Source organism: Dipodomys spectabilis, unplaced genomic scaffold (genome assembly GCF_019054845.1).
Source record: "Dipodomys spectabilis isolate Male_0828 unplaced genomic scaffold, ASM1905484v1 ptg000324l, whole genome shotgun sequence".
Lineage (NCBI taxonomy): Eukaryota > Metazoa > Chordata > Mammalia > Rodentia > Heteromyidae > Dipodomys > Dipodomys spectabilis.
Window position 1 is genome coordinate 1,744,045 of NW_024871001.1, and position 27,105 is coordinate 1,771,149.

At 34.9% G+C, this 27,105-nt stretch overlaps 1 protein-coding gene across 1 annotated transcript in view; it reads left to right on the plus strand.

The window, feature by feature from the left end:
• Positions 1–27,105, plus strand: part of Cfap47 (cilia and flagella associated protein 47) — a 236,069-nt gene that overhangs the window by 29,473 nt on the left and 179,491 nt on the right. Inside the window, exons 16-22 of the mRNA XM_042702461.1 lie at positions 316–446; positions 2,272–2,394; positions 6,928–7,059; positions 10,693–10,770; positions 14,455–14,599; positions 18,484–18,578; positions 23,844–23,985. Of these exons, the coding sequence (XP_042558395.1) occupies positions 316–446; positions 2,272–2,394; positions 6,928–7,059; positions 10,693–10,770; positions 14,455–14,599; positions 18,484–18,578; positions 23,844–23,985 (846 nt within the window). The remainder of the gene's footprint in view (positions 1–315; positions 447–2,271; positions 2,395–6,927; positions 7,060–10,692; positions 10,771–14,454; positions 14,600–18,483; positions 18,579–23,843; positions 23,986–27,105) is intronic.

The window sequence follows — 27,105 nt, forward strand, 5'->3', positions numbered from 1 at the left end:
ATATAACCCTTTCTTATCTTATAGTGTGTTTCTTATTGATAAATCTATTGGTATTTAAACATTGGCATATTTTGGTCATACATTTTTCTTTACAGCATAAGCTTCAGAAATAAATTGTTAATTTCAGCTTTCAAGGAAATCCCATAGCTCTATGTTAATTTGGCAATTTCTCACTCAGCATATCCACACAACTGGAATTTAATATCAATGATTTGATTGTTACATTTTTAAGAAAGCTCTAATTTGTGGTATTTGCAATGGCCCAACTAATAAGAATGTTGTAATGGCCTTATTTTCTCTATATATTCTCTGTAGGCATCATTGATCCATATTGCTCACTGGAATGTGAGGTATCATGGCAACCAACTTTTAATTCTCCAGAGATTGGAGAATTTATTCTTCAAGTTGTTGGTGGAAACACATTGACATTAAAATGTGTTGCACAGGTAATTATCATTTAATGTGATTTTTATTTTGAATACTATAAATTGTTTAGACATAAGCATATATATGTACACGTATATACATTGTATACACTCAATGTTCTTACAAATTTGGAACAAGCTCAATGCCCTTTTACCAAGTTCCATCTTTATTTCCATGACATGAGGATGTTTTTACATATTTCTTCTGTGAAAGGAGTTTGTAGATTAGAAGTAAGATACACACAAATTTTAGAGATGACATATTGAAATAAGAACACAAGTCTTCCTTATACTTCAAGCTGGGTACTATATCTATCTATCTATCTATCTATCTATCTATCTATCTATCTATCTATCTATCTATCTATCTATCATCTATCTATCTATCATCTATCTCTCTATCTCTATCTATATTCTTTCTAAGATTGTTTATCAATGGATAATACTCATTTAGAAAGGTGTGCCAACTAAAATAGGTATTATTTAATCTTTAAAAACTGTAACCTATGATCACTTTTTAACCTACCTACAGATTGGCCAGATCAAGAAGCAGAACATGATCAGCACATAAAAAGAACCATTCTTTTAGGTTCACATTTCCAATCACTAGGGTCATCACTAGATTTACTTGTCAAAATATAGTATGACTTCCTTCAAACATCATGAGGTTGCAGGATTAATCTGAGCTGATGCACTCGGTTGTAAACTATGCATTCTCCTAACAGTATTAGTTGTGTAACTGTATAATCATTTACCATCCACACAAGTAATAGGAATTTGGGTGATTTCAAATCTTAGGTAACAGAATATTATTTCTACCTCTTATAAACTGCCCTTAAGTGAATCTGTGCATAGTTTTTGAACTGTTGTTTATGTAACTGTGTTTGACAATTTACTATAAATTTGCCACATACTCATTCTGCACATTTTTTCTAACAAAGCATGAGGAAATTACTACTTTGGATTTAGCTTTAATAATAATTATTTATTGAGTAATTCTGCTATGTTAAGGGATAGTAATATATTCATAAAATTAATTCTTACAATAATCATATGAGAGTGTGAACAGTGAAAACATGGAGTGCTGAATGTAAGCTCACACATGTAATCATTCCTTAGCTGGAATTTATACACAGACTTACCTACTTCTACAGCACTGCTGTTATCTCTGGTAATAAAATTTGCTTTCTGCACTCTCTCCTTTGAGATTGGGAAAGAATATAGTTGGGAGAAACCAGAAGACTCAATTAAATTATTTTAGGCAAATTTTTGAATCTTTAAAACTTTTAAAGCTTTACACTTTTGAAGCATTCCAAGGAAAGCAAATTGGCAAAATCTAATGTCGTACATGTGCAAAGTTGAGGACAGAGAATCACAAGTTTAGGTCCAGCCTGGGCTACATGAACTGTCTCCAAGATGAAGGAACATGAAGTGATTAAATAAAATGTTCATTTAATGTTTGTTTTTATGAAGGACTAAGCTGTTTAACTATTTCATTTCTGTTACCTTAGTCTGAAAACTTACATCGATTACCCAAATCATGTTCTTCAAATAAGTAAATAAAATATTCTCCATTCTAACAAGACTATTACAGATTTATTTTAATTAGAAAAATAATGTAATACGTTGAGTACTTTTAAATCAAGCTTAAAATACAAAACCCATTGTGAGATATTTTTATACATTAAACTATTTTTGATCTATAATATAGGAAGATTATCTTTTATCTTTCACAAATCATATTTGTGATGCATTCATGTTAGCACTTCAACCATTTTATTATTGTGAACAAAAATATTTTACTATTATTTCAATTGTATTTTCCATTTCTTCCTCCCATTATTAGCTTGGTCACACCAAGGTCATGTTTTGGGAGCCAAGGGTGCTATTCAGTAATAGTCCTCAAGGTTTAACAACTTGGAGAAAAGCTATTCTTCATAATGTAGGACAACACCATGCATATTTCAAGGTAATTTAGAATTTTCAGCCTTTCATATTTGGATCTATATGTTGGTAACACAAATACTGTGAAGTTAATACTCTTACTAAATGCACTTCTGGTAAATTTTAGGTTATTTTATTCAAAGATTTTCTGAGTATATTTATTTTCCTTGAAAATTATTTCTCTCACTACCTTTGTTATTAGTTCTTTTCATTTTTTCTCTTCTTTTTTACCTTCTGTCATCTGGTTTTTTAAAAGAAAAAAGTTTGAAAAATTATTATCATTATTTGTCTTCTTGGTGGCACGGGGGTTGCCTTATAGTTGCTAGGCAGAGACTCTACAACTTGAGCCATGACTTTAGCCCTTTTGTGTTTTTTCCCTAATTATGTTTTGAGAGTTTTTTTATATATCATTTATATTGTGAAAATACCATACATAGGGGTTACAATTACATGGACAAGGTAATGAGTACATTTCTTATCAAGCATTGTTGCCTCCTCCTTTGTTTCCCCTTCCCATCCCTTCCTATCTCCCCACCCACGCCAAAGTTGTAAAGTTCATTTTCGACATAACGACTTGTACATCTCATTGTTGCAATGGGTCCACCTGTATCCCTATTTAAACGATTTGTTTTTTCCCTTCCCTTCCACAAATTATACCAACATATTTTGAGAGTTTTTATTATTTTTTAGTAGTTGTACAAAAGTGTTAGCACTCAACAAAGCAGTTTATGAAAACAGTGCCTCTTGATCAATGTCACCCCTTTCAACATTCTTACCTACCCCTCCCAACGCACCCCGTCTCTCACATTCCTTGATTTTTAGCTTATATATTGAGATTTTTGCCATTTAACAAAACAGTTTATGGATACAGTGCATCGTGATCTGTGTCATTTCTTCAACATCTTCACCCCTGTTGACCCACCCCTTCCTGTATTTGTCTCAATTTTGTTCTACATACAATTCATTCTTGCCTGCATTCTACTTAGTTCCCCCTTCAACCTTCTACCATTCTCCTCTTGACCCATCTCTTGCAAGTACCCATTTCCTGGTACTTATTTTCTTGAGCTTTGACTTAGTCTTTCTAAAGAATTATACTATTTGTACTCTCTATAGAGTCTATTATACTTTAGTTAATTAAAATTGCATCTCGTATTTTTGTCCGGGCTTGCCTGGCCCATGATTCTTCTTCCTATGTGTCCTATGCATCAGAATCACGCATCTTTATGCTTTGCGTATTTACTATCTCTTTGACTGTACTTCCCATGAACAATGATGGCTCTGGATCAGTGTCTGTAGAAGCCAGATTTATGAAAAATAGGTGGTTGATAATGTATTAAGTGTACATTTCTTAAAGTTATAGTCTGCATTTGATAATATACTTTCTCATTTCTTCTTATTTACATTCTGTGATTAAAAAAAATCATGGATGACAAACCTACAGCCAGCATTATACTCAATGGTGAAAAACTAAAGCCATTTCCTCTTAACTCAGGAACAAGACAAGGATGCCCACTCTCTCCACTTCTCTTCAATCTAGTATTAGAATGCCTAGCTACAGCAATAAGACAAGATGCAGACATAAAGGGGATCCAAATAGGGAAAGAAGAAATAAAACTCTCCCTCTTTGCAGATGACATGATCTTGTATTTAAAGAATCCCATAGACTCCACTCCCAAATTACTCAAGCTGATTCAAAACTTTGGCAAAGTAGCAGGTTATAAAATTAACCCCCAAAAATCAATGGCTTTTCTGTATGCCAACAATGAGAAAAGTGTGGCTGAAATTAGGAAAGCAACTCCATTTGTAATAGCCCCACAAAAAATAAAATACCTAGGAATTAACTTAACTAAAGAAGTGAAGGACCTCTATGATGAAAACTTTAAAATCTTGAAAAAGGAAATCAACACAGAACTTAAAAAATGGCAAAACCTCCCATGCTCCTGGATTGGAAAGATTAACATCGTGAAAATGGCAATACTTCCCAAGGCTATCTACAAATTCAATGCAATACCTATCCAAATTCCATCCTCATTCTTCAAGGAAATAGAAGAGGCAATCCAAAAATTCATATGGAACAATAAAAGACCCCGAATAGCAAAAACGCTCCTCAATGGAAAGAACACTGCTGGACGAATATCAATACCAAACTTCAAACTCTACTATAAAGCCTAGTAATCAAAACAGCTTGGTATTGGCATAAGAACAGACCTCAGGACCAATGGAATAGAATTGAAAACCCAGAAATGAACCTACAGACCTATAGCCATCTAATCTTCGATAAGGGAGCTAAAACAATAGAGTGGAAGAAAGACAAACTCTTCAGTAAATGGTGCTGGCAAAATTGGTTAACTACATGTAGAAAACTTAAGCTAGATCCTTATATATCACCCTGCACCAGAATCAACTCCAAATGGATCAAAGACCTTGAAGCCAAAGCAGATACTCTGAAAACATTACAGGATGGAATAGGAGAAACCCTAGGTCTCCTTGGCTCAGGCCGAAATTTTCTGAATAGAGACCCGGAAACACAACAAATCAAAGAAAGGTTGGACAAATGGGATTGCATAAAGTTGCAGAGCTTCTGCAGGGCAAATGACATAGCTAGCAAGATCAATAGAAAGCCCACGGATTGGGAGAAGATCTTTACTAGCCATATAACGGACAAGGGTCTCATATCTAAAATATACTTGGAACTCAAAAAATTAAACCCCCCAACAACAAATCCTCAAAGAAACAACTGCCCAATAAATAAGTGGGCGAAAGACTTAAAGAGAAACTTCTCTGAAGAAGAAAGAAGGATGGCCAATAGACACATGAAGAAATGTTCAACATCCCTAGCCATAAAAGAAATGCAAATCAAAACAACATTGAGATATCACCTCACTCCAGTTAGAACGGCAAAAATCAAGAACTCTAACAACAACAGATGCTGGAGGGGATGTGGACAGAAAGGAACCTTACTTCATTGTTGGTGGGAATGTAAACTTGTTCAACCACTTTGGAAAGCAGTATGGAGGTTCCTCAAAAGACTTCACATAGAGCTCCCCTATGACCCAGCAATCCCACTTTTGGGCATTTATCCTAATGTTTACAAACAAGACCACACTAAAGCTACCAGCACAACTATGTTTATTGCAGCATTATTTACCATAGCTAAGATATGGAACCAACCCAGATGCCCCTCAGTAGATGAATGGATCAAGAAAATGTGGTATATATACACAATGGAATTCTATGCCTCCATCAGAAAGAATGACATTGTCCCATTTGTTAGGAAATGGAAAAACTTGGAAAAAATTATATTAAGTGAAGTAAGCCAGGCCCAAAGAAACGTAGGTCCCATGGTTTCCCTTATTTGTAATATCTAGTATATGTATGAGTCAAGCGGAAAAGGTCAGATAATGTGATGTCAGGAAAATGAACCCTTAGATATGTATTTTAATGTTTTTTTTCTTTCATGCATGTGTTTCTAACACATTTATAAGATTATCTCTTTGTTGCTTTGTATGTCCCTCCCCCACAGTATAACCCCTGCTTTCACTATATTTGATGTCAGTATAACTTATGGAGGAGATGGGGAAAAACCAGTTGTTTAAGGATACAGGTGGACCTGTTGCAACAATGAGAAGTACAAGTTGTCGTGTCCAAAACGAGCTTTACAACGTTGGTGCGGGGGGGGGGGGGGGGGGGGGGGGGGGGGAAGGTGAAGGATTGGGATTAGGGGGGGAGGGGGGAGGCTGGGAAGGGATGTGAAGGGTAAACCAAAGGAGGAGGCTGCAATGCTTGGTAAGAAATGTACGCATTATCCTGCCCATGTAACTGTAACTCCTCTGTACAGTATGTTCACAAATAAAATTAAATTAAATTTAAAAAAAAAATCATGGAAGCAACCAATGGAGATTAGTCTGAAGATAATCTATTTATAGTTGCGATTCCTTATTTAATTTGAGGGATGAGCAAAGCAGTGGCATAGGTTTTTACTAAAAAATATACTAAATCCTTCATTAGTGGTATTAGACATTACCAGTTGTGACTATCACTTTCACTTTTACATTAACATTTTCCGTCCAAATCATCTATCTGGGTAAAATCAAGAAAATAAGAAGTCTGTTTTTACTCTGGCCTCAGATAAACCATAACATAAAGACTTTGGTAATGTTTTGAAGATCAGTGTGATAGTTCACACATTAAACCACCTCCCGACTGACATAACTTTCAGTTTTTAGAAGCAAGTAAAATAGTGTCTAGAATCTCAGTCCCTTCTCTAACAGCAACATCTAAGTCTTTTTTTCAGAAAGCACTCCAGGTAATAAATAATGCTGTAGAGGTTCTTTTTGCTGAATGACAGCTGCAATTCCCTGTTTCAATTCAAGTGTGTGTGTCTGTGTGTGTGTGTGTGTGTGTGTGTGTGTGTGTGTGTATTATTCAAATAGTATTACAAAATCAGCCCTTTGCTAAGGAGAGCCATCTGTCTAGGAAGTGGGATGCTTTCCTAAATATCCTTTGAAACAGTAATTTTAAGTGGTCACGTTTCACTTTAAAATTTTTTCAATTCCAGGTTTCTAAAGACAGCCTTTTGCCTACTATTAACATTACTCCACCTGAAGGTATAATTCCATTTGGTGGATTAGCAGTTCTTAATATCTCCTGCACACCAACAATGGCAGAAAAATTCGACACAAGAGCAAGGGTATGTATATACATATGTATTGTATATATGTGTGAAAATGTATATATGCATATACACATACATAAGACTTGTTTTTAAAAATATTAATAGTCATCCATATGCTACTATAAAATGGTCATATTTATTCTTAGAAAATTTAATTATTTCTCTTATTGAGAATTGATTTTAAGGTTATGATATTAAAGGGCTATTAAAATTTCTACCAATTGTCTAGAAATTAAACTAGGTCTGAAGATCTATTTTTTAAAAAAGCAAACTAACCTTGGTGCTAGTGGCTTTCACTTATAACCCTAGCTACTCAGGAGGCTCAAAGCCAGTTCAAAGCCAGATGGAACAGGAAAGTCCATGAGACTCTTATCTCCAATAAACCCCTCAGAAAAAGCTAGAAGTAGTGATATGGCTCAAGTAATAGAGTGCTAGCCTTGAACAAAAGATGCTCATGGGACAGTGCCTGAGGTCAAGCCCTAGGGCTGGAAAAAATAGGTAAACTGATGTAAATAATCTAACATAAAATTAGGTGCTAGTAAAATTGGATGTCAGAATTTAGAGATGATTTCCAGAAAATATATATTATTTTGGGTCCGGTCGTGGGGGCCTGAGCTCTGGGCTTGGGCACTGTCTCTCAGCTCTTCAGCTCAAGGCTAGTGCTCTACCACTTGAGCCACAGCACCACTTCCAGCTTTTTTTCTTTTTGCTTATGTGGTGCTGAGGAATTGAACCCATGGGCTCATGCATTCAACGCAAGCACTCTACCACTGAGCTACCTTCCCAGTCCCAGAAAATATTTTAAATTGTTAATTTTTTTGCAATACTGGAGTTTGAACTCAGAGCCTTATACTTCTTGGGCAGTTGATCTACAACATCTATAGCACATGTAATTGATTTACTGCTTTATGCTTTCAAGAAGTATTATTTCTACTTTTGAGATTTTACTTAGACAAGTATATGTTAAGATAATCTATAACTCCTATTTCTTAAAAACTAAATCCTCAGTTCTTATTTTTTTTCATGGGGGGCAATTCAATGTTCAGGCAAGTTGTTGGTTCAAGTTTAGCTGCTGCCATGTATTCACATTTTATGGCCTCAAGAAAAAGAAAAAAATGTCCTCTTAATGCATCAGTTTTCTACACTTTGAAATTTTAGAGATTAACAGTAAATATATCAGAGTACTATTTTATTATTATTTTTAATTTTATTGTAAAGATGCTGTATAGAGGGAGTACATTTACATGAGAAAGGTAATGAGTACATTTCTTGTGGAACATTTTTACCTCCTCCTTTGTTTTTCTCCTACTATCCCTTTCCTCCCCCTCCCACATCCTCTCCTACTTCTTCCACTCCCCGAAGTTGGAAATTCATTTCCAACATAATGTCATGTGAGTATCATTGTTTCAATGAATCATCCTATGTCCTTGTTTCAACATTTTGTTATTTCCCTTCCCCTCCCCAAATTAGATAAATGTACATAAATGATGCAGGGTACCAAAATCAAATACAGTGACAACAGGGCATATCCCATTGGGGGAAGAACATTCAAAAGAAACAAATCACATAATACATTAAAAACAACAACAAAGAAGAACCTCTTGTGTCCGTATCTTGTGGTTCATTTCATTTAGCATCATCTTATTTGGTCATATGTGCATAGTGTTTGAGCTTTTCTGCTCATCTGATAAGATTATCCTAGACATATACTAATTACTACAAATAAGGGAAATCATGGAACCTATATTTATTTGGGTCTGGCTTCACTTAATGATTTTTTTCCCAAGTCTTTCCATTTCCTAACAAATGGGGCGGTAACATTCTTTCTGATGCAAGCATAGAAAACAAATATATATCACATTTTCTTAATCCATTCATCTACTGAGGGGCATCTGGGATGGTTTCATATCTTAGCTATGGTAAACAATGCTGCAATATGCATAGATAGTTGTGCTGGTAGCTTTAGTATGGCCTTGTTTGTGATCATTTGGGTAAATGCCCAGAAGTGGGATTGCTGGATCATAGGGGAAGCTAGAGCTCCCCTATGTGTGGTCTTTTGAGGAATCTCCATACTGCTTTCCAGAGTAGTTGAAAAGTTTACACTCCCACCAACAGTGCTAGTAGGGTTCCCGTTTGGCCACATCCCCTCCAGCATCTGTTGTTATTAGAGTTCTTGATTATAGCCATTCTAACTGGAGTGAGGTGGAATCTCTATGTTGTTTTGATTTGCATTTCTTTTATGGCCAGAGAAGTTGAGCATTTCTTCATGTGTCTTCATGTGTCGTTCTCATTTCCTGTTCAGAGAAGTCTCTCTTTAAGTGTTGAGCCCACCTATTCTTTGGGCAGTTGTTTCTTTGAGGATTTGTTTTGTGGGGATTTAATTTTTTGAGTTCTAAGTATATTTTAGATATGAGGCCCTTGTCTGTTGTATGGCCAGTGAAGATCTTCTCCCAATCTATGGGCTTTCTATTGATCTTGCTAGCTATGTCCTTTGCCAGGCAGAAGCTCTGCAGTTTCATGCAATTCTATTTGTCCAACCTTTCTTTGAGTTGTTGTGCTTCTGAGTCTTTATTATGAAAATTTTGGGCTGTCCAAGGAGTCCTGGAATTTCTCCTATTCATTCCTGCAATGTTTTCAGGGTATCTGCTTTGCCTTCAAGGTCTTTGATCCATTTGGAGTTGATTCTGGTGCAGGGTGATATATGTGGATCTAACTTAAGTTTTCTACAGGTGTTTAACCAATTTTATCAGCACCATTTGCTGAAGAGGCCAGACATTTTAAAAGAATATAAATAGTTATCATAACAGATATAATATAGTTCTATACCAGATACATATAGAATTTTGTAATGGCTTTTATTATTGTTGTGATCATTGTGATTTATCATATTTCTCTATTTCATTTTATTTTTTATTTTTCATATTTAAGTAGTTGTACAAAGAGATTTCAAGTCAAAATGTCATTTCATCTTTCTTCTTTATCTTTCCCAGCCACATCTATACCTTCAATTTGTGCATGTTTGTAAGGGAAGAACGTTTTTTAACTCACTCTCCTGTTTCTCAATTTTGAATAATGTATAGTAACTATATATAACTATAAATATATAGTTTATATGAACTATAAATGTATAGTAACTATAAATAAAAACATGTTATAGAGAATTCCAATTATTCTGCAAACAAAACCAGAAGCCATCTAGTTTGTAACAGTTGAACATTTTTTCTTCCAGATGATCAATTCTAAAAAACAAGAAATGTGATGGCAAATGCCAGATAATTTTTTTGTCAGATATAGCGCTTGAACTCAAGGCCTGGCACTATTCCTGAGCTTTTTGATCAAGGCTAGTACTCTACCACTTTGAGCTACAGCTCTATTCTCAGTTTTCTGGTGGTTAACTGGTGATAAAGAATCTCACAGACTTTCTTACCTGGGCTGTCTTCAAACCATGATCCACATATCTCAGCCCTCTGAGTAGCTAGGATTACAGGCATAAGCCACCAGTGCCTGGCCAGATTAATTTTTATACGTTTAAATTATGTGGCTTTCATTTAAATTATAAAGTCTTATGCAAATCCAAGTTAACTTTTTAGCTATAGATGATGATATTTTTACCCAACTTTACAAAGCTTTCTATTTCTCCTAAATAAGGTTACCATTCATCATGCAAATACTATAGACCTTAGGATTGGTGGATCTATTCAGATTGCTGATATTGAAATTGAACCAGTAAGTATGCTATATACCTTTGTGCTCAATATGAGTTTAGTGATTTTTTCTCAATATGTTCTTAGCTAATTTATATTTGAAAATATATTAATGTAATTTAACATAAAATAATATATACAATATTCATTTAAGTGATAAAACAGAATATTGATTTCTTTTTTTATTGTAAAAATACTGTACAGCTGGGTTACAGTTACATGAGTAAGGTAATGAATACATTTCCTATTGAGCAATTACCTCCTCCTTTGTTTTTCCCCTACCATCCCTTCCCTCCCCAACTCCCCAACTCTTCCCTCCTCCCTCCAAGTTGTAATTCATATTTTTAAGAATTTGCCACTAACCTCAAGTATTAGAACACTATCAATGACATTAAAATCATCCATAGATTGATTATAGTCTTGTTATAAGAGATAATCACATGTTTATCATGAAACAACACATATTAATGCTTTAATCATTCCATGGTTTAGTTTTACAACATTGATGTACTGTTTGTAATTCATACTTCTTATAGTTAATTGAATATTGGGTTTCTAACAGTCTAAATGATGTATAACTATATATTGTTCATTGTCATTAATCCATAATAGTTCTTTGTACAGACATACTATAATTTGTATGTCCATTCTTTGGTACTTACAATTAGGTATTTCTAGTTTTTATCAATAGAGAAATTATAGCCGTGACCATTCATTTACATATCTTTTGAGTGACATATAAAATGGCCTCTCAAAGAATGGAATTCCTGCCGGGCGCTGGTGGCTCACGCCTGTAATCCTAGCTACTCAGGAGGCTGAGATCTGAGGATCGCGGTTCAAAGCCAGCCCCGGGCTGTAGAGACCGTGAGACTCCTATCTCCAATAAACCACCAGAAAACTGGAAGTGGCACTGTAGCTCAAGTGGTAGAGCGCTCGCCTTGAGCTGAAGAGCTGAGGGACAGCACCGAGGCCCAGAGTTCAAGTCCCACGACCGACCAAAAAAAAAAAAATAATAAAGAATGGAATTCCTTAGACATAGAGTATGCATATGATTGATTTTACAAGAAAAGTTCTTACTTTTTTCAAGTTTTCATTGCTCCACATTCCATTGCTCCATAAGTTGTATTATCAGATGTAAATAATTGCTAATATATGCAATATAAAATGATAATTCATTGTGGTTTTAATGTTAATTTTCTTAAATCAAATTTTTTAAAATAATTTTCTGTTAATAAATAAAATTTGTTCTACAGTTAATAGTCTGTGTACATACACAAACACAAAAATACCTAATGATTTTTCTGGCCAAACCCTTCAAGAATTCTATTATCATCTACCCAAAGTGACTTTCTTTCATTATGACATTGTGTTATGAGTATTAGATACATCATTAAACTTTTTTTTGAAGGTCCTGGGTGCTGTCCCCGAGCCTTTTTGTGCTCAAAGCTAGGACTCTACCACTAGAATCATAACATCACTTTCAGCTTTTTCTGAGTAGGTTATTGGAGATAAGAATCTCATGAATGGGGCTGGGAAGGTGGCTCAGTGGTAGAGCGCTTGCCTTGCATGCCTGAGGCCCTGGGTTCAATTCCTCAGCACCACATAAGCAAAAAGAAAAAAGTCGGAAGTGGCGCTGTGGCTCAAGTGGTAGAGCGCTAGCCTTGAGCTGAAGAGCTGAGGGACAGCGCCCAGGCCCAGAGTTCAGGCCCCACGACCGGACCCCCCCCCCCCAAAAAAAAAAAGAATCTCATGAACTTTTCTGCCCTGGCTGGCCTCAAACTGTGATCCTCAGATCTCAGCCTCCTGAGATGCTAGGATTACAGGCTTTAGCCACCAGTGCCCGGCTTTTATTTTTATTGTAAAGGTGATGTACAGGAAGTTACAATTACATAAGTCAGATATGAGTACATTCTTTTTTTTTTGTCGATTGTGGAGCCTGAACTCTGGGCCTGGGCACTGTCCCTTAGTTCTTCAGCTCAAGGCTAACACTCTACCACTTGAGCCAGAGCACCAGTTAGGCTTTTTTTGCTTATGTGGTGCTGAGGACTCGAACCCAGGCCCTCATGCATACGAGACAAGCACTGTACCACTGAGCCACCTTCCCAGCCCTGAGTACATTTTAATAAGTTTTTTTATTGTGAAAATACTGTACAGAGGGGTTACAGTTACTTGAGCAAGGTAATGAGTAGTTTTCTTATCAAGCATTGTCATCTCCTCCATCGTTTTTCCCCTACCATTCCCTTCCTTCCCACCTTTTGAACTGTGTCATTTCTTCCCTCATTTTCTACCAGTTTTTTTCCCTTCTGATCCTCCTCCTCAAGTTGACCAGTTCGTTTTCATCATTTATAAATAATAATCTTACACCAACATGTTTTTCAATAGCCTGTTAATAATTATAGTAAGATTTGTGGCATTGACATTGTGTCTTAAAAGCATTAGGAACATATTCAAATGAGCATGAAAACTGAGAAAAGAATAAGAATGATGATCTTTTTAACATATATAAAATGTCAAATTTTCATGACCCATTTTGGATTTTCATGACTTTCATAAACAGATAGGTTATACTTTAAATAAAACAAAAAGACATTTGTACTTAAAATACTGTTTTCCTTGATTAGACTATAGTTGCCTCAATCTCCTTTTAATATTCCATATAATTCTTTAGCTAAGGAATTGTAGGCTATCTTTAGTGACTCTCCATCAGGTGAAACCTTACAGAATTTTGTGGTATAGACTCATGTTTGGTATATGAGCTAGACATAAGATATTTTTTGTAAACATTCTTTATATACTTAAGTAAGTATCAGACAGTTGACAAGCTACAAAACACAAAAATGCATTAAAATTTTCATTGGAGGAATCAGTATGTAAACAAACAGAGATTATGTGATGTTGCAATATAAATATAAGTGATGGTGGATGAGTAATGTTTATCAGACAATTACTAATTAGGGAGGTGTCTTCTTGACAGAAGAAATACTTCTATCATTAAGATGAAGAAATGTGAAACATCAGGTATTGGTTGGAAATAGCAATTCATGGTGATTGTTGAAATAGTAAGTTCTTAGGTAAGAATGGAGCAAGTGTACAATATGATGGGTATATAAGGAAGGCAATGGAGATTTTTTTTTTATGCGCTTTAGTAACGAGCTTGGATATTGTCCTTTAGACACTGGTGTGTAATCAAATTTTAAAGGTGGAATTGGTGTGGTCAGATTCCCGATGAGTTTAACAGTGACTTAGTTATGAATTTGATTCCACTTTTTCTCAAAGTGGAGAACATGCAACTCAAGAAACTAAATAAAAAGGGACTAGATTCTAATTGCCTACAGTTAGAATAATTGAAGGAGGTAAAGAAGAGTCAGACGCTGGTGGCTTACACCTATAATCCTAGATACCCAGGAAGATGAGATATGAGGATTGTGATTTGAAGTCAGCCCAGGCAGGAAAGTCCATCAGAATCTTATGTCCAGTTTAGCACCAAAAGGCCACAAGGGGAGTTCAGCTCAAGTGGTAGAGTGATAGCCTTGAGTGATCTCCTAGAACCTGAGTTCAGGCCCCATGACTGGTACACACACACACACACACACACACACACACACACACACACACATACACATTCACACATACAACTGAGCTAAAATATAATTTTAAGTATTCACATTATAATTTATGATTGTACTTTCTAATTTTTTAAATTTAGAATGAATTTAAATTCTGTGGCGCATATATTGGAACCACGCAGATTATTCCATTTGTAATAAAAAACATTGGTATTACACTTGCTAAAGTGGAGTTTAATCTACAAGAATTTCCATGTTTTTCAATTATTGCTACGGACAACATAGGTATGTATTTTACATATATATGTACATAGTATATATTACAAATTATATATAATAGCATTACAAATTACAATATAATGCATTACTGTAAAGCAAAGCAATTTTAAATTGCTTTAAGTTATAATCTTGAGGACAGTGCTATTATTAAATACTTCAAAGATTCAAAGCATGTTTTTTTCTTATACCTTATAACTCATAGTTTTATGTCTGGAATTAAATGAATTGCACTGTCAGAGTACTTTGGTAATGTATGACATATAATTGTACTTAATAGTCCATGTACTAAGTTGCGTATGTTACATACAATATCTGCTAAGAATGGAAATAAAATTATTAGTTAATGACTTTAAAAGCTTCTTCTACATGCTTATTAATGTATTAGGAATCTTTATGTTATATTAGACTTAAGCAAAACATGCACATGCATGAGTACATTTTATCTGTAGTTGACAAACTAAGGTCCATGGTCTAATTTGAATGGAAATTTTCTTTTATAAACCAAGTTCAATTAAAATGTAGATGCCTTTGTATATTGCTTATGGCCACTTTTGTGCTATAATAACAAAATTGAACAGTTGTGGTAGAAAACATGTTTCACAAAGTCCACAATGTCTACCACTTGGACCATTGTAGAAAGTTTTCTGATCATTGGCTTAGTCAATTCTTCAGTTAATATTTTGAGCTGTAATTATGTTCTAAATATTTATGGGATAGACTTTTCCTCTATGAAGATAAAAGACCATACATTTCCTTAAAAAGTGAATAGACAGTTCACCAGTCAGTATCTCACTCAAAAGGATTAACTGAGTTGTTTAGTGAAGGAATCATCTAAGCCAGGTGTGGTCGTATACACTGTTCTCCCAGCTACTTAGGAGACAGTCAGGAGATTCTCAAGTTTGAGGAGGCTTGCCTGGGCAAAGTTAGTGAGACCTAATTTCAAAAACCAAATAAAAACAACAAATAAAATAAAAATAGCGTAGTTCAAATGGTAGCATACTTGTGCAGCATGTGGAAGGCCCTGAATACAATACCTGGTACTGACAAGAAAGGAAGGAAGAAAGGAAAGAAGGAAAAAAAGGAAGAAGGAAGGAGAAAGAAAAGAAATAAATTATGGAGATTAGGACAGAATTAAAAGAATCTAGAAAATATTCAAAAGATCAAGAGGAAAGAGTTATTGGAGCCTATTGGGAGGTACAACTATGGAAGAGGAGGCAATTGGTAAGTACTACAACTATTAAGAAATACAGCCATTGTTAGAACTACAACCAAGGGTAGGAATGACCATATAAATATCTGACATTTCTCTCATCTACTAATTTGTGATGTTTTGCTGGTGTTTCACATAATGTAACCCAACCACAGAGGCAGGGGAGCAAAGCAGCCTGGTTGATTTGCCCTATAGAGAAGTCAGGACAGAGAGGATCCCAGAGGTGAATGTTGGATCTATGTGACAAATGGAGTCCACTTATAATGGTAGAAGAGATCCATCAAGAATCTGGTTGTTATCATGTAATATTATTTCTCACCTGTGAATGAAGTTTTTAACAGGCATTAATAACTAGAATTTAGCATTCTTTCATATTGATCAGATAACTTTAGGGAAATATTTGATTTTTAGAATTGTTTACATAAAAACAGTTTCCAGTGCAACTTTCTAATCATTTAGGAATTACAGTGATCATAACTTTTTTGAGTTTTATTTTTATCTTTAATAGTTGTTCAAAAGAGTTTTCATTCAATAATTAGTATATGAATACAATGAATCTTAATGTCACCACTGACATCATTCTTCCCATCCCTCCCAACTCGACCTTTTCCCTCAATTTTCTTAATTTTGATGAATATGCATTGAATTTTTTTGGGAGGGTCCGGTTTTGGGGCCTGAACTCTGGACCTGAGCACTGTCCCTCAGCTCTTCAGCTCAAGGCTAGCGTTCTACCACTTGAGCCACAGCGCCACTTCAGGCATTTTTTCTTTTTTGCTTACGTGGTGCTGAGGAATCGAACCCAGGGCCTCATGAATGCAAGGCAAGTGCCCTACCACTGAGCCACCTTCCCAGCCCCATATGCATTGAATTTTATGATGGTATTTCCCGCTTCCTCTCTTCATTCATTTGCCACAACCCCCAATTAACCCTCAAGGTTGTATTACTTCTGAAAAGTTGTCTGTATTTTTAACTAATGTCTTTGTTCTTGCAGTGATTTCATTTTGTCAAGAATTTTTCATGTAAAAGTTTTTATGTTTTTATTCATTTTATCATTAAATAATGTGTTCCTGAGGTCCGTTGCAAAGTAGGTTATTCATAGTTAAGAATAATGTATTAAATATGACAAAATTTCTAAGTATAATTTTTAAATGTCACACAACAAAAAATGATGGGTAAGTAAAATTATTGGTATATGTTTGTCATGTTTATAAATTTTCATTTGTCAGGCTACTGGAACTGGAACTCAGTGACTTAGCTTTTTTGCTGAAGACTGGCACTCTACTATTTGAGCCATAGCTCAACTTCAAGCTTTCTACCAGTTAATTGGAGATAAGAGTCTCATAAACTTTCTTGCATGTGCTGGCTTTGGCCCATGCTTCTTAGATCTCAGCCTCTTGAGTAGCTAGGCATCATGGGGATCTTTTCAGTTGTTCTTGGATCTATGATTCACTGAGCTACTTGATCTTTTCCTTTTATTCCTTCCACATTCATGTGAATGAGAATTGAATTTTGAATGGTTTTAAAAAATGAATGTATTTTCTTTGATGGGCTGACTAAATGTATGTTATATATTTCTATATTAGTTTTGCTGATTAGAATCTTTGTATTAAGAATGCGTGCTTGTTCCTGCCTGTAATCCAAACTACTAAGGAGGCTGAGATCTGGGGAATGGGATTTGAAGCCAACTCTGGCAGGAAAGTTCCTCCAATTAACCACAAAAAAGCCAGATGTGGAGCTGTGGCTCAAGTGGTAGACAGCCTTAAGCACAAGGTCTGAGACACTGCCAAGACCCTGTGTTCAAGCCCAAAGTGATCACAAAAAAAGGAAAGAAAAGAAAAGCCGGGCGCTGGTGGCTCACACCTATAATCCTAGCTATTCAGGAGGCTGAGATCTGAGGATCATGGTTCAAAGCCAGCCCGGGCAAGAAAGACTATGAGACTCTTGTCTCCAATAAACCACCAGAAAACCGGAAGTGGCGCTGTAGCTCAACTGGTACAGCGCTCACCTTGAGTTGAAAAGCTGAGGGACAGTGCCCAAGCCCAGAGTTCAAGCCCCATGACCGACAAAAAAAGAAAAAAAAAAGAAAAAATTCTTGTTTACTTGCAACATTATGGAAACTTCATCAGTTATTTCAATAGTTGCTTTACTCCCCCTAGCAATTTTGGGGATTAAAATAGGACTTTGTTGCTGGGGGCCAGTGGCTCATGCCTATTATCTTGGCTACTAAAGAACTGTGATCTGAGAATCACAATTCAAATCCATCCATATACATATATATATATATACATATATATATATGGCTTCTCTAAGTGGGCACTCTTACCACTGAGCACCCTGTAGTTCTGTGCTTTGGTCATTATTTTTTAGATGAGCTCTCAATTCCTACCCAGGCCCGGTCCACCTTTGTTAGGCTCCTGTTAGCTAAGAGAGCTACGAACTATCAGGGATGCACCACTGTATCCAGATGTCATTGAAATGGAGTCAGGTGGGCTTTTTTCTCCAACTGTGATCCCAACAATCTCAGCCTTCCAAGTAGCTAGAATTATAGGCATGAGCCTCTGGCATCTGACTAATAATTGCTCTTGATTACTATAAATAAGTTAATGAGATTTCCCAATGTTCATAGTTGCACATTAAAAATGCTGGTATACATTTTAAATGTAGGTTTCCTGTTTTATAGGAGAAATTATATACCCGGATACTTCTTGTATATATACTTTTGAAGTAGAGGAAATGTCATCTTTAGAATGTGGCATAGTGTTTTCTCCCACAGAAGTAAGTTCCATTTTCTATTATTCATATTACAGGAAAGTAGTAGAATTGCAAACAATTCAAAGATCACCTATATTCTAGTGTAGTGGGTTGTTCAATTTAGCAACCATGGCTGGGTAGACTTTTAATTTAGCAAACAATTAGTTATATATGGTTCATGTATGCAGAATGTCTCAGGAGATGCTATATACTCTAGAAAAAATTCAATTCTCTAGAAAATTGAAGAATGATATGTTACAAAGTAGAGGAAATTTTAAGTGAAATGAAAAATCACTTATAGTTTTGCAAACACTTGTTTTGCACTTAAATTGGTATTGTACATGCTTAATACTCTTATAATTACTGTCTGAAATTGCTGAGGACTTCCTGAGAGCATTCAAGAGGTGTTCCTATAATAGTGATTTCTTTTATAATGTCCTTTTGTTGTTTAATGATGATCTAAGCAACCCTTGCTTTTTTATTGATTTTGTAAATGGCAAAAAAAAGCAAACAAAAAGAAAACCTTCTTCCAGAATGTGCTCAGAAGGAAGAGATACCACGTGCTACATTTCAGAAATGAACTCTGCAATGCTTTTGCTCCAGAATTTCTAAATAGAAATGCCAGAGAAAGTTCTTCTTTCTATCAAACTTCTATATAACAGAGTACAAGATGTATATCTTAACACACAAACACACACACACATGTTCAATATAGTTAAAATGATGTTTTGTGCTTAACTAGCATTGATTAAATGAAAGCAATAAATACAATAGTACTGTATCATCTTTGATAGTGAATTTTTAGTAACAAGATTAGTCAAGATTCAATATTGCGGGCTGGGAAGGTGGCTCAGTGGTAGAGCGCTTGCCTTGCATGCCTGAGGCCCTGGGTTCGATTCCTCAGCAACACATAAGCAAAAAGAAAAAAGCCGGAAGTGGCGCTGTGGCTCAAGTGGTAGAGCGCTAGCCTTGAGCTGAAGAGCTGAGGGACAGCGCCCAGGCCCAGAGTTCAGGCCCCAGGACTGGACCCAAAAAAAAAAAAAAAAAGATTCAATATTGCATATTTGTCATAACTTACCCTATCATGACTCAGATTGTTGATTTCAGTCTTCTTCATAGAAACATACTTATGAATTATTATCATTCCTATCAGTTCCTACTCCCCTCACATCTTGCTTTTCTCCCCTTCCTTCCTCTCTACTGTATATGTTCTTATATTTCCATAATTCCTCTATGGATTCTGGGGTTCCTTTCCTTCCAGGGACTTCTTATAAGGAACATGCTTATCTCAAGACGATTTTTTCCCTTTCCTTAGACTTTTCTACGGCTTATGGTCTGGGTCTTGAATCCTCCAAACTGGATTGATTTTGCTTGAATTTATTGCAAATTCTTGTTACTTTAATTTAATATTATATAAGTGTACCACATCCATTAGGCAGAACAATCCCCTCAAAATATGCTCTTTGTCATCACAAGCCAAGCTCATACTTTCACCCTTGTATTCTCATTTCTTGAGTGACTTCAGTATCCATCCACAACCCTAGCCTTTTAGGCTTTTTTCCCTATCTTTTATATTAGCATAAATTAATTGTGCAAAAGGGTTGCATTCTGATATTTATAATACGTTTATAATGTACTTTGATCAGATTCATCCTATCTATATTATTCTGTTTTTTAGTGCTGGACCTGGGCTTGAACTCAAGGCTTGGGTGCTGTCCCTCAGCTTTTGTACTCAAGGCTAGTGCTCTACCACTTGAGCCAGAGAGCCACTCTGTTTTTTTTTATTGTTAATTGGAGATAAGAGTCTCACAGACCTTCCTGCTAGTGCTGTCTTTGAACTGCAATCCTCAAATTTCAGCCTCCAGAGAAGCAAGGATTACAGGCATGAGCCACTGGTGCCTAGCTAAATAACTTTTTCCATTGCTCTTTTTGGAAACTCTTTTTAAAAATAGTTTTTGGTGAGTTTCATTGTGCTTATTTCATATACACATAATGGAATTATACAGTATTCACTCTCTGTTGTCCTTTCCTTTCCCCTTTTCCTGCTGCTTATTTTTCCCACCCCAAGAATCACCAGTTTCCATTAATCTCGCTTCCATTTCCCTTCTTCTATTAAGAAGCCATTTCCAACAGTCATTGAAGAATTAAAGTTTGGGCTTCTGAATAGTATTTGGCATTAAAATATGGATATAAATCCACAGTGTATGAAAAACTTTAAATATAAAATTGTATTCTGAAAGTAATATACAGTCAGCCTAATATGTCCAAAGATTCCATATTAACATTGAAACGACCACAGATTGAAAGACTTTGGAAAAAAAGTGTGCACACTTTATTACTTATTCTTCTCTAAAAAGAACAACTACTTAAATAGTTTTTATTTTTTAGGTGTTATGAGTGGTCTAGATATACCATATATAGGAAATTTAAAACTATACCACTTTTATATAAGGCATTTGAGGATTCTCTGATTTTGGTATCTATAGCAAGATATTATTGGAGCACAATGTATGCACTGTAACAAGTGTATTTGTATTTTTCTTTATGAATATGTTATCAAGACAAGTTGTATTTGTACAAAAAGACAACATCTTTAAGCCATTTATTCCTTGATGTCTATTTGCTTGTGCTGCTGTAGAAATAGATCATCATGAGTTGCTTGCTCTGTTTTGTCAAAGAAATGAAATGGCCATTAAAAACACACATGCTTCAGTATTTTATGTTTCTGTAATTCTGTTGTGGGAACAAACTTGTTTACATAAGATTCCATGACAGGAGATCGGATTGGCAGCAGCATGGACAGCTAAAGTTAAACAAAAACAAAATGAAAACCCAGCGTTTGCAGAGCAGAGCAATACAAATCACTAGAGCAGAACAGAAAATGTATTCTTTATATCATGTAGTTCTCCATTTCACTTAAAACTTCTCTTATTTTCAACAGGTCTTATTACTAGATCTATGTATCTCTGAAACTATCGTTGTTATGATCTTGAAATCTTTTATTATGTTTGAGTGCTATTATTCTTACTTCTGCTCACCTCTATAAATACACCAAAGATGCATAAGAAAATAGTGTGTGTGTGTGTGTGTGTGTGTGTGTGTGTGTCTGTGTGTGTGTGTCTGTGCGCATGTGTGTGTGTACTATTTAGGGTTCACTATGTATGGGACCATGTATCTGAAAGAGGCACAGTTGCTCCCTTTCTAATTAAGATTTCATTCATTCTTTTTCTTGTCTAATCATTCTGTACAGTGTTCAAACGTGACAAAAACACCAATGAGGATCTCTACCAAAACTATGAGATATTAATACATTCAGAAAAATTGTAAGATTCAAAAGTCAACATTTTATATGTCTTTGGGAGTGTAAGGTTAGGCCCAGAAATGGAGGGACAGAGGGTGAAAAAAGTCAACATTTAATAATCATTTATGTTTCTATTCATTAACAATGAAACATTTAAAATAAAATTTAAAAATAATTTCTTTGTTGTGAGAAAACAATGTCTGCTACTTGAACACATTTAAAATTTTCCATATATTAAATGATAATAAATTCCCAAGCTATACCAAAGTTTTGCTGTTAAGTCACTAGGTATTCTTTCTTCCTTAGCAAATTAATACAAAATAATAAGCTTCATTTTGGAATTTTCATACATACACACTTAATACTTATGCCATTGGCAAACACAGATCCTTTTATTTCATTATAATCTTAATTACTGCCAGGCGCCAGTGGCTCACACATGTAATCCTAGCTGAGATCTGAGGCTGGTGGTTCAAAGCCAGCCCAGGCAGGAAACTCCGTGAGACTCTTATTTCCAATTAGCCACAAGAAAACCAGGAGTGGCACAGTGGCTCAAATAGTAGCACTTGCCTTGAGCTACAGAACTCAGGGACAGCACCTGGGCCCAGAGTTCAAGTCCCATGACTGAAAAAAAAATCTTAATTGCAAATACTGACAATCATATATGCCACTTCACACAATGGTATATAGGCAAGAAAATGGCCAAGAGAAGGTTAAACGGCCATAATTTTCAAATAGGTTTTACTGAAGGCAAAGGCAAAAGACAGAGAGCTGATACAGATGCAGAAACTGTCATTGTAAGTGATTAAATAAAGTATTAATATAAAACCTAGCCCAGAGATGTGCTGATTAATAAAGGATGTAAAAGCTCATAGCTGGTTCAAGGTGGAGAATTGGCTCACGGTTCACTAGATATGGATAAATGATGAGCCACATGAAGTAGGAGGAATCTTGCTGAGCTGAAGCTTTGGGAACAAAATTGGGAGTTTATTTCCTGACAAATGTTCTCATGACAAGTGGTCTAATAATAGGTCTATCGATGCTACTGTAAAAGAGCCCCTTTTTTATATCATTCAGGAGATGGAATTGTAACATTCCTTAGCATAGTGTGTTTAATAAACTCATGGGTCTGGTTTTTCTGGTATGAGGGTGATACACTCATGGGTACAAGTGTTTCTGATTTAATTTTATAAGTTCAAAATAGATGGTAATATTTTATTTGTGTAAGTTACTTATCAATCAATACTTCATGTTGTGGGCAAGTAAGATGGTGGTCATTTACTTGCACAAATAAGATGGAGTCATTTACCTAAGCATTTACACTCAAAATGGATAAAAACTAGTTTTATAAAATGGAGTCACTCAAAGCAAAGCTCAGCCTGGAAGTTATTGTTCCATAGCATACAACAATAGTACCTTCTAGTAGTAGGGACTTATCTCCACAACAGTGTCCAATAATATAAAGAATAATTTCTTATAATAAACTTAACCAAAGAGTGAAACACTCATACACCAAAGCAACTACATTTGTACATAATACTTGGTAATGACAATAAATAGCTATGTTAATGATTTTTAAAACACTACAAAACATTGATGAAATGAATTATAAGAGATGTAAATAAAAGAAAAGATATCTTGTATCCATGGAAATTCTGGATTTTATATAAAGTATATATTTAACTTCTAAGAAATGGGAAAGTTTCTGGCATTACTGTAAAATATTTGTTTCCTATCAAGAATACACAAAAGTACTAGATACTCATAACTTTATCAGCCCTTACTGTTGTTACTTCTGTTTAAGAAATTCTTGTAATTATTAAATAAATATAGTTTTTATTTTTATTGCTTGTCAATTTTTAATAATATCAAATATAATGTAATTTTACTGTCAAATGCTAATTTTATTTTGAAAATTTCTTATACTTTTTTCACCCAAGTAATATTTTTGGAAGCAAACAGTCACAAGTAATATGTGTATTTGTCAGGTTGCAACATATGACTTCACTGTTCAAGTTGTTGTGAATTCCTTCAAAGCTTCAGAACTTTATACTGAACATATTTCGAAGAATATTCCTCTGGTGCCAAAATCAACACCTCTAATCCCACCTTGTCATGTTCAAGCTACTGGTATGTATGCAATTGGAAGCAGTAATTGAAGGGGGTAAGCTGAAAATTTACATTTAAGCATCTATAAAGTTAGATGTGAGTATGACAATTATGTTTCAAAAAGATAAATATTAGTAAAAGTATATGATTCCTTTTATCTCACTTAAATTGTTATTCTGTTATTCTATGAGATGGAGTCTTGATTCATAGCACATATATTCACAGGTGACTTACTAATAAAATTAGGAAAGAATTGAAAACAGGTCCATGTAGTGTTTTACTATATGGAAAGTTTTAAAATTAAGGCAAAATATCTTATTGAAATAAAATGAATTAAAAATAAAATTAAAGCAATGACAATTTTATCTCAAAAAGTACATTTACTATATAGCCATGCATATTAATGGACTAAGTACGCCTAAAGATTTAAAATGTTAAGATTTTGAATTACTTGTTGAATATTTATCTGCTTAGTTTCTCCAAATATTCAAGAATAAGATCTCTATACTCTGCAAACTATACTGTTGACAAGCTTTATCTTTGTTATTATATATGCATAAATATTTTAATGAAAAGTCAGTCTAAATTTTGTATTTGTACTTCTGATATTGAGTTATATTTTCATTACATATAAGTGATGTGCATCATATTAGTTAATGAACGTGAATGGCAGTAAGTGAGTTGGGTCTGACTAAAATAGCATGTTATGGTAGAAATTTATTTAATTTTTGTTTATGATCTAGATTAATAATGATGTAGCTGTAATGGGGGTTCTTCGAAGTTCAACTTAATTTAATTTAAAGAAACCTTGTTTTTCAAAAATAAAAAAATATTGTCTAATTGTAGTTTGTCAATTAGATAGATCATTTTTATGCTTACCTATGTTAATTTTTATATTTAAAAATATTTGTTTCTTTCAGGTTTATTAATCTTTAATAATCCTGTTCATTAATTTTATAATAAAGTCTCTCTTTTCCTCAGTGCTTCCTAGTGTTACTTAAAAATTATAATATTTGGGCTGGGAAGGTGGCTCAGTGGTAGAGCGCTTGCCTTGCATACATGAGGCCCTGGGTTCGATTCCTCAGCTACACATAAGCAAAAAGAAAAAATGCCGGAAGTGGCGCTGTGGCTCAAGTTGGTAGAGCACTAGCCTTGAGCTGAAGAGCTGAGGGACAGCGCCCAGGCCCAGAGTTCAGGCCCCACAACCGGACCCAAAAAAAATTATAATATTTTCCTCTTTCAGAGGTCTTAGAAACAAAAATTTAAGGAGTGGTTACCAATATTTACACTTTTGGCAATTTTTTTGTACTAGTCTTAGGGTTTGAACTCTGGGCCTGAGCGCTATTCCCTGAGCTTTTTTGCTCAAGGCTAGTGTTCTACCATGTGAGCCACAGCTACACTTCCAGACTTTTTGTCAGTTTAGTGGAGATAAGAGTCTCACATCCTTTCCTACCAGGCTGGCTTCGCACTGTGGTCATTAAATCTCAGCCTCCTGAGTATCTAGAATTACATGAGTGCCTGGCACTTTTGGCAATTTTAAACTAGAAAGAGTTCTTAATACTTTTGGACGATGATGATGATGATGATGATGATGATGATGATGATGATGATGATGATTTGTCAGTCCTGGGACTAGCACACTACCACTTGAGCCACAGCACCACTTCCGGATTTCTCTGAGCAGTTTTTGTAAATAAGAGTCTCACCAACTTTTACTGCTCCGGTTGGCTTTGAATTGTGATCTTCAAATCTCAGCGTCTTGAGTACCTAAGATTACAGGCATTAGCCACCAGGGCCCACTGGATTATTTCTTTAGTTACAAAGAGTGTTTTTGTGGAAAGAAACCATTTTCTCTTTATCTTGTGATTTCTTTGACATTTTCTTATATTAACTATTTTATCTCTCTTTGGAGAGTTTTTCTCTTAAGATTCTTGTTTTGTAGTAGTTTTTTTGATTTCTATTGACCTTTGTCCTTTCATTTTATAATAATCTCCAAATATTGTATTTTTGTGTGGAAGTTAGCATACCAATGAATGGGAATAATGATCATTTGAAATTTTAGGCTGTAAATCTTTAAAACATTTAAAAAGCAATTCAGATTCTTAAGAGAATAAATAGCTCTCTAATAATACTAATCAGTGTTAAAGAGAAGATTACTACTTTGCTTAATGCCATAAGGTTGTGTGCATGACAAATTAAAATGCCAAAATATTTTTTTTACAATATTGAAGTAAACCTATTATTTTTCTGGTTATCTTCTATATAACCAAATATATTCAAATTGCAAATATAAAATAGATATTACATGTACTACTTTCTGCACATCTGCCAGCTTTTCTCAGGATTTCTCATGACAATATTGCATGTAACATAATGTTGAACATCATTTACAAGTTTCTTCTCTTCTACAAGTCTTAACCTAAACATCTACTAATGTTAGCCATGCAATAAAAGCGTACTTAAGATACCTATGATTGGGGCTGGGAAGGTGACTCAGTGGTAAGAGCGCTTGCTTTGCATGCCTGAGACCCTGGGTTCGATTCCCAGCACCACATAAGCAAAAAGAAAAAAGCCAGAAGTGGTGCTGTGGCTCAAGTGGTAGAGCGCTAGCCTTGAGCTGAAGAGCTGAGGGACAGCGCCCAGGTCCAGAGTTCAGGCCCCACGACCAGAACCAAAAAAAAAAAAAAAGATACCTATGATTTTAGGACTGGATATTTTGTTCACATATACTTGTTTTCCCAAAAGCTAATTAGATCCTACAGTTTCCATTAAAAATTCAAATATCTCAGGAAAATTTCAAAACCTATAGGTTTTCCAACAAGGAACAGTGGCCTTTGTAATGCATTAAGTGATTTATTTCTATAGTCTCACAAAATTGCATTTACTCCTAGAAAAGTGTTAGTTTGTCTAGGCAATGTTATTTAATATGTCATCTATCCATTTCAACAAATTCCAATAAATTGTTCTTCATTTCTGTTTGTTTCTTCATTAGTTAAGTTTTAGTATAGACATAATTTTAGTTTGATTTGCTTTTGCTTATCTTAATATTCAGTATATTTTATATTTATATGTCAATAGTTATTTTCTTATTTTACTTGTCATTTATTACCATTAAAATTATTGCAAAATTTACTTTCATAT